The sequence below is a fragment of the Geospiza fortis genome, unplaced genomic scaffold (assembly GCF_000277835.1).
Source record: "Geospiza fortis unplaced genomic scaffold, GeoFor_1.0 scaffold101, whole genome shotgun sequence".
NCBI lineage: Eukaryota > Metazoa > Chordata > Aves > Passeriformes > Thraupidae > Geospiza > Geospiza fortis.
This window is the reverse complement of record NW_005054388.1, coordinates 1,765,660-1,774,582: the sequence shown is the minus strand read 5'-3', so window position 1 is coordinate 1,774,582 and position 8,923 is coordinate 1,765,660. Positions and strand designations below refer to the sequence as shown.

The 8,923-nt window shown below is 40.3% G+C and overlaps 1 protein-coding gene across 1 annotated transcript in view; it reads left to right on the top strand.

Moving 5' to 3' along the window:
* KLHL24 (kelch like family member 24) overlaps positions 1 to 8,317 on the top strand; it is a 14,826-nt gene extending 6,509 nt beyond the window's left edge. The window contains exons 4-8 of the mRNA XM_031060687.1: positions 3,444 to 3,628; positions 4,519 to 4,637; positions 5,705 to 5,893; positions 6,290 to 6,478; positions 7,633 to 8,317. Of these exons, the coding sequence (XP_030916547.1) occupies positions 3,444 to 3,628; positions 4,519 to 4,637; positions 5,705 to 5,893; positions 6,290 to 6,478; positions 7,633 to 7,833 (883 nt within the window). The 3' untranslated portion in view covers positions 7,834 to 8,317. The remainder of the gene's footprint in view (positions 1 to 3,443; positions 3,629 to 4,518; positions 4,638 to 5,704; positions 5,894 to 6,289; positions 6,479 to 7,632) is intronic.
* Positions 8,318 to 8,923: the final 606 nt, after the last annotated feature.

The window sequence follows — 8,923 nt, the reverse complement described above, 5'->3', positions numbered from 1 at the left end:
GCAGGAATTTTTTCCCCTTTTCTATATTACATTCGTGGAATAGTTCTTTGTCATTTGTTTCTGTTGTCTGTTTGTTTCCGTTGCCTATAGCAAAAAGGGATCATATTTTGAAATAGTTGCCAGGTCCCTGTTCCCCCATGTTTTCATCAGGCTTTTCTGGGCATTCTGGGGGGCTTTGGGGAGGGGAGGGCAATGGAGAGCTCTTTTCCTTTTTTCTTGCCTGCCTCCAGTATCTTTTCTATATAAGCTGTTTCTAAAAGGACACTGGCTACAGGATAAAAAATTCCCACACCAGTGCTTTTAGTGAAACTTTGTGATATAAGTTGTGATCACTTGTATGGATATGGATGCACCTGTGGGTGAAATGTGTTCTACATGTTTTTTTCAAAGAACAGACTACATTGTAATTGATTTTTTTCTTTTTGTAGCCAGTGAAGAGTTACCTGGCAATTTAAGAGTTAAATAAAAGTTTCAAGTGCGGCATAACTGTTGTCTCTGCCACTAAGGCATCCTTGGCAAATGCAGGTCTTTCTGAGACAGCCTTTCAGTCCTTGCAACAGTGACATCTTGAGGCTGTCCCTCCTGCTCCCCGAGCCTGTCCTGTCCCTCCTGTTGTGTTGCACACCAGATCTGCCAGCTGAGAGCAGGCAGTGAGCACTGACACACTTCCATACCCCAAACTGCTGTGTGCTTTGAGTTATCTTCAGACCTTCAACAAAGCTGCTGTTCAGCTGTCTGGTACCTCTACCTGAGTGTGCTCTTAACCAGAAATTAGGATGTTTACACATTTTAATGTGTCCTTTTTGGTTGCCTTTGGAAAGCTTCAATGGTAGTCCCTTCTTTTTCTCACTTGGAGATGGGTTTCTGTTTCACTTTGCATTTTCTCTGCTACCTTGTTTACTACCCAAAATTGATTTAACAGCGAGGAGGAAAAAAGTAGTGATTTACCAGAATTTCTGTAGTTTGTTTGAATTTCTGTAATTTGTTTTCTGAAATTACCATGGTTTTGAATGTGATCTGTTTGAGCTACCACAAGTTCTTCTGTCCAGCTCGTGCTGTGCTGGTTGGTGTTTTCACCTCAAGAGGTGTGTGTGGAGCTCAGGACCCCTGGAAAGCCTGCTCTTGGGAATGCATGGAATTGTATGGCACTGTTCATTGTCTTCCACTTCTTCACTTCTACTTAATGCACCTGTCCTTGGTGGGATGGTGTCTCCTGGGATCTTTACAGCCTGGTTTAGCACTGTGCTACTTTGCTCACACTGTTTTGTCTGAGGGCTACAAGAAGGGCTTCCTGTACTGCTGGTTGAGGTCACAGCTTTTTCTAACCTTCATTTAAGTATATCCTTAGTTCTTTTCTGGAATTAGCCTTTGCCTGGATGTTCTTTTTGTGTTTTCCTACCAGATTTTACTTTTTTTAAAAGTGGGTGTGCACTCTGTCATTTGAAAACAAAAATTTGGAACTAACTATAAAACCTGCACAGTGCAAGACTCGTTCAAGAAAATACGATGGAGAAAATTTCTCTTACCTGAAGAAAGAATCTGGTCATATAGGTACTAAAATGTTAAGAAAATTTTTTGTTCTCTTTGGATTTGAAATACTGTGCTAAATGAATATTTTCTTGAAAAACTTCAATTTCATAAAACGCTCTCTCTGAGCAAAGTTTTTTGGTTCATTGAGTTTTAAACCAAAAATTGATAATCTGTCACAATCATCCTTTCAGTGAGTGAATGGAGGCCTCAATTCTAATCTAGAAAGTAATGCATAGACAAACCTCTTTGTACACAATTAGCTGGTGTCTTTGGGCTTGCTTCTAAGGCAAATTATGAGATGAGTGTCTTGCTTTTATGGAAGTTCTTTTCCTGGGTAATGCTTTGTTGGCACAGGAAGTTCCCCTCTCTTACCCTTTGAGAGATTCTTTTCAGAGTTGTTCCTCAAAAAAGCAAAAACCAGTAAACAGTAAATACATAGAAACCAGGAAGGAGCGTGACTGCAAAGCTGAGCAGCTGACAAGAGTTTCTTCTGACAAGTTCAGGTGTGTAAGTGCCATTCCTCAGACACATCTCATTATTCTCATCCTGTAAGATGTTAGCATTTAGCATTGCCTTTGCCTGTTCACAGTATTCTGGGTAAAAACATATATGGAATATTTCAATTTGGTGGGTGGGGACAAGGAGGTAGAAGGGCTCACGAGTTTTATTCATGATGTCTCAACACAGGGAAAGCCTCATCAGGATTTATAGGTGAATATGTGCGTAAGTTCATGTTAGGTACTTGAGGGACATGTCGTGTAACTTTTCCCTCACATCCAGTCATAAATCTTTTCTTCTTTATTTTTGAGAGAAGACTGTGGTACTCAGCAATGGCATGAATGTCTGCTGTGTGAGATACATATTCACAGTGGGATCATAGTACAAAGCACAACACAACAAAAAGGCTCATCAGAAAATAAATCAATCTTACATTCAGTTTTGCTTAACTGACAGCAGTCCTTGAAATAACTATGTCAGTGCAAAGTGCTTTAATTTTAAAATGCTCTGGAAAGAAAGGAGTTTGACAAATGCTGACAAGAAATCATAAGTCTGAGAGGGGGAATAAAGGTGGTCACAGTTTGATTTGCATGTTAAACATAGTTGGTTGATTCTCTACATTCAAATGTGCAGTAAGTTTTGTTAGATAAGTGTTGTTACTGTTGTGAATATAGAATATGTATGGTGCAGAAGCATCTGGTTAGTAGAACAATAATCAGTGTGTGGAATAGAGCTTAACAGTCTATATGGGTACATTGCAATTTGTCTAATGCCTGATTTATTCCCACTGAATTGTAGTTTTTGGTTTTAGGTTTGAATTTTTCTTTCAGTATTCCTTAATGTTTCCTCCTGTCACTGCAGGAGGAAACATTAACGTTTTACTGTACATTGGCTCTAAGGTTTTTTGGTTTTCCTTATTTTAGTGACTACACTTCTGCTTTTAAACACTTGGAAATATAGGTGCTGTAAAGTATTATTACTTTTGTAAAGCTCAGGATGGGGAATGAAGACTGATTTCATTGTGGAATAGATTGTTCATCTCATTGTCTCTGGCCTGGCTTGAACTCTGTTTCTGATCTACATGTACAGTGAAAGGAAAAATATTATTATAGTAAGAGCTTTCTATGTTATTTAATGACATGGTTTTTACACAGAACATTGTGCAGTGCAGCTCCACCACTTACACAGTACTCCTGTCAGTATGGTAACCTACTGTGTAATGAGACAGCTGGAAACAGTGAAAGCCTGTTTGCTAAATGACTCTTTCTTCTATTTTCTTTTTTCATTGTTGTTATGAAATTGAAGCTAAATAGTATTTTTTCTGATTTACAACGAGTTTTGAAGACAGTGTTGTTTGGCCTCCATGCACTAATAAATATCCCCTACATTTTAATTTTCTGTGTTCACTTTTTTAGATCAACTGGTTATTCTGAGGTGATAGTTGTTGTTGGAGGCTGTGAACGAGTTGGAGGCTTTAATTTGCCCTACACGGAGTGCTATGACCCTGTGACAGGAGAGTGGAAGTCACTGGCTAAACTTCCAGAGTTTACCAAGTCTGAGTATGCCGTGTGTGCTCTGCGGAATGATATTCTTGTTTCAGGTGAATAATCCTAAACAATTCAAGAGTTCTTTCTTTGGTTGGTTTTCCTTGTGTCCTGTTGGTGGAGTGTGTTTGTTTTGGTTTGCTTTTTAAGTAGTGTGGCATATCTTTGTACTGTGAACTTCCAGAAGCTCAGCTGAAAGTCACTTGCTGCTGTGAACACCAGCCCCAGCACAATCTTACTGTAAACAAAAGTGTTTTCTGGAGTTCTTGTTTGGCATGAATCTGCAGTTTTTTACAGCTGATTCCAGGACATCAATTGTGTTTAAAGAGACCAGCTAAAGGCTTTGAAATACAGCAGGAGCCTGTGTGCAGCAACAGCTGGGAAAACTACAGACAAAAAATCCCAAGCAGGCTTCTCCCAGCAGCACATTCAGACCTTTAGCAAGGGAGAATTACAGGGTGCAGCTGATGGTTCAGCCAGCAGGCTGTGTGTGTTGGTTTAACCAAAGCAGTGCTCTCCTCAGGTGTGTGTGACTGTGCCATTGGAACAGAGTGAGGATCCAGGGAGGCCCTCACAGAGCAGAGGAGGGGGGTGGGAGGGATGTGCCAAGGGCAGGGCATTTCTGGGGGTCTCATCCAGGTCTCATCACTACAGGAAATCTGAAGAGCTTGGGCAAAAGCCATTAAAATGCATTCCAACTTCAAGGAATAGTCTGGTGTGGTCTCAGCGTTATGGGAAAGTGTGAGGAAAACAACTTACTGTGTGATTTTATCTTTGAAATCCACTGCAAATCCACGTATTCAGTGTAATATATAAATACTGCTAGATTCTTATTGCATCCCAAAAGGGGATATAAAGTTTTCACTGCCCACTCTAGAGAGGCATGTTAATAGTTAGCATTATCCATTCAATAATTATTCAGATTGGCATATGTTTCATTTTAAAGGTGGAAGAATCAATAGCCGGGATGTCTGGATTTATAACTCTCAGCTTAACATTTGGATCAGAGTTGCCTCCTTAAATAAAGGCAGATGGAGACATAAAATGGCTGTTCTTCTGGGTAAAGTAAGAGAAGTATATCTTAATTTTTTATAGTGGGAATGTTTGCTGTATATAAGGAAACAGAGGAGAAAATACTTAAGTATTACTTTGTATTTCATATCTAATAATTTAAAAAATATTTTTATATTTTCAACTAAAATACTTCAAACAATTAGGCTTTTCATCAGTCAGACACTACCCATGGACATGAAAATCATCTTACTGCTCATTTATTTTTTGGGGTTTTGTTTTTTCATCATTGAAGTGGCTTATTTCAAAGAAGCAATTTTTTGGGAAGCAAAGAAGGATCTGGATTTGCCTGTGCTTCACAATGCTGTCTAACAGTTTATGTAGTTATTAGCAGAAACTGATAGTGCTCTGAATGTCAGCAATTTTATTTAATGTTTTCTATTGAGATTAAGAAAACACATGTCATGTGGAAATGGGAGGCTTTGCTATATTTTGAAGGCAAGTATGCCTGAGCATAAAACCACTAGTTGGGGCTCCCTTACTGAAAGTTAGACAAGATGTGCATGTGGTGTCACTTGGTCTTCTTAGAGATGAAACGTGCAGCTAAGCAAGCAGAGGGAAGAAGGTAATCACAAATAATGAGGAGGTCTGCTTCCTAAATATGAAAGAAGAGACAAGAAAGTAGAGTTTACAAGCTGAGAGGAAGAAATACTTCAGTAAGCAAGTAGGGAAAAAGCAAAATGCCAGAAATGCAAAGGTAAACTCAGATGGGCGTTTGCTGCTGTTGTTGAATGTTATCTAAAAAAAGAGAAATACAGAGGAATGCCTTTTCTAACAAATGCTATTCAAAGAAGAAGTTTCTACTGCAGTATTAATAATACTGTGCTTTGGCATGTGTTTGCAGTGTCATTCCACATGTGACTGAATGGAACTCTCCAGGGAGTCTTTACCTGTTATTTTCAGACCATATTCTTCTCCTCCTCCTGTGTATAAATAAAAAATGTGAGGAGTGTGTCCCTTGACAAATGCAGCAGATCAGCTTTAAATTAATTTAATGTGGTATTTAAATACAATAGCTGCTGCAAACACAGCATGATGGTGGTTGTCACCCCTGTGTGCAGGTGTACGTGGTGGGAGGATACGATGGGCAGAACCGTCTGAGCAGTGTGGAGTGCTACGACTCCTTCTCCAACCGCTGGACGGAGGTGGCTCCCCTGAAGGAGGCCGTGAGCTCCCCAGCTGTCACCAGCTGTGTTGGCAAACTCTTTGTCATCGGGGGTGGCCCTGATGACAACACCTGTTCTGACAAGGTCAGTTGGCGCTCTTGGGTTGCATCTTCTATCCACAGCAAACTGGATTAAAGCCAGGTCCTGCAGGAGATCTGCTTGAGCGTTTTTGTGCTGGGTGGAGTGTGGAGTTATTCTAATACAAAAAGTACAGAGTAGAAAATGTTAATTGAGCGATACACTGTTATTGTGGTCTTTCTCATGGATACATTGCATATGTCATTGGCTTCACAAGTTCTGTCAATTCTTAAGTGGGAGTGTTTGGAAAACAATGTCAAAATTGCTCGTATGTATAAATTATTGATACATGGAGTCTGGGGGGGCACTGCTGCTTTGTCTCTCCTCCTGTGACCTGTGCGGGCATGCCAGGCTGTTTCTTCAGCTGGGCTCTCAGTCTGAAAGGCCTATTCCTGTTTCCAGGTTCAGTCTTATGATCCTGATACCAATTCCTGGTTGCTCCGTGCCACCATCCCCATTGCCAAGAGATGTATCACAGCCGTGTCCCTCAACAACCTGATCTACGTGGCTGGCGGGCTCACCAAAGCCATTTACTGCTATGACCCCATTGAGGACTACTGGATGCATGTACAGAATACATTCAGCAGACAGGTAATTACCAGTCAAAAACCCAAAGGCAGCTGAAAGGTGCTTTTTGACATTGTTATCTTGGCATTAAATAAGCATACATTTGCTTAACCCTAATAGAATCACATCTCTGATTTCATTCTTGCTTTACCTCTTCATCTGTGTAACTCAAAACATCACAGAAGAGGAAGTTTCTAAACCAGTAACTTTTCAGCTGGCTCTTAGGCAGTCCAGGCTCTGCTTGAGAGCTGCTTCTGTTGAAGAACAGTAGAGTGGATGATGATTTCATTGTATAGACATTCCATTCTGTTGTATGTTGTCATTTAGACTGAAGGGAGTAATTTCCTTAAAATTGATTAAAGCCTTTCAGTGTAACAGGAAATACTGAAGGCTGTTTTTTACAGTGTGAAAAAGCCCCACTGTATAGCACAGAAAGGGTCTGACCTGAGCAGTGGGAGCTCTCTCATTTCCACACGTGGGACATGGAGCAGGATTTGAGTCTGCTCAGTAGTGAAGTGTGTGTGCAGCAGCTGCATTTCCCCATGTTTTGTAAACACCAGTCACATATTCTATAGTATTACCTAAGAGAAATTTGTTCTTTTTTCCCCAGCCTTCCCTCTGTTCCTCTGTTTTAATCTGTGTTCTCTATTTAACTGAGTATTTTTTCCATGCCTGCTTTTGAGGAAGAAATAAAATCCTATCTCTGTTTCAAGTAAGACATAGCACTGTCTTTTCTTGTGAAGTCTTTTTAGTCCTGCCTTTTTTCCTCTCCACATTTACATCCCTCTTCATTATCTGTTGCTCCTCTAAGGTGCTTCTCCTTTTTCCCATTCTTTGCATTAATAGTACCTACAGTGGTCCCTCTTCTGAAAACCTTTGTTCTCTCCTCCTTTCCCTATCTCAGATCTTTCAGTGGTAAGTACAGTGTTCAGTTGTATTCCATTGTTCCCTTTGTCTGAGCTCCATGTAGTAAAGGCTTGGACCTGAAATAGTCTTGTGCTGCTGCTTTCCCTAATTGTTGTGCTTTCTGCTCTGGCCCTTTCAGGAGGGAACCGTTGTAGGCCAGGCTGTTTACAGAAGGCAGTCACAGTGCTGCCTTCCTGCACTGGGGCAGACACACACAAATCAAGTCTTGCTTTTTAAATAACCGTGTGTTCCCTTGTGTTTTCTTGCAACAGGAGAATTGTGGCATGTCTGTGTGCAATGGAAAAATCTATATCCTTGGTGGAAGACGGGAAAATGGTGAAGCCACAGACACTATTCTTTGTTATGACCCTGCCACGGGCATTATCACAGGAGTAGCAGCCATGCCCAGGCCAGTATCGTATCATGGCTGTGTGACCATTCATAGATATAATGAAAAAGGCTTTAAACTCTAACTTTTCTTTTCTTGGAAAAAGAAGAAGAATGAATCCAGTGGTCTGCTGCAAGACAGGCTTTTTAAAGATTCCTGAAGTGGGAATTCCAAAGTGTCATATGAAAATTCTATCCTGTGCCTTTAGAAAAAGGGTTAATTTAACTTACCAAACAAGTCTACAAACCTATCCAGTAACCAGAGTTCAGTTATAGCTGCTGTGGGCTCTGATATGAGAGCAGGACAGTGGTCAGCAAGTTTGCCCTATGTGTCATTAGTAATTAAAACCTTGAAAGCTTTTGGGGAAAGTGCCTTCAGCATTTGTGCCTGTGTCTTTAAAAGCAATATCTTCAAGGTGTTTCCAGTTCTGTTCATGGGAAAAATGCATAGGCAAGTAAATCCGAAAGAGTCATCCTGAATCATTATCTGCAATTTAAAAAGCTCAATTATAATTCATATGCATCATTCTTAAAACCAGCTAGATTTTGTTTGTCAGATCATGCATGGGTTGAAATTAAAAAAACAAAAACAATGCATAAAGCCAAAGCAAAACCAAAACACCAACAAAACAAGCTACATTGGACAAATAAGAGAATCTCTGAGAAATGCTTTCTTCTGAAGGACAAACTGGCTGTTTGGTGAGCCACTACAACACAACTGCAGTGATGCTTGTGTACATTAACCCTGTGGAACTTATTCATAGTGCTCATAAATGTCCAGCAGAGAAGTACAAGGCTACATGACATGGAAAACCAGTGGGTTCAGGTGCACCTGTGAGGCAAAGTTTGAATCACAGTTTTTACCTTTTTGAATAGTATGGGTGAAGGGTGAGAGTTAGTGGGTTCACTCTTTGCTCACTGCAATGTCTAAACTATTTAGGAAATAAAGGGATGTTGAACTCTGGATTCTCACAGTTTTCTGAATCATGTTATAAATTACCTGGTGATAGAGGTGGGGACTTGAGTTTGTGCCCTACAGGTTATAAATTGGTCTTTTGGATGTCTCATCTGCAGAGATGGCAGAGTATCCAGCAAGTATTTCTTGGCCTTTCTTCAGACAATCACTTACTGTAGCACAGTTAAACTACTGCATAAGCTGCTTGGCCACAGATAAAG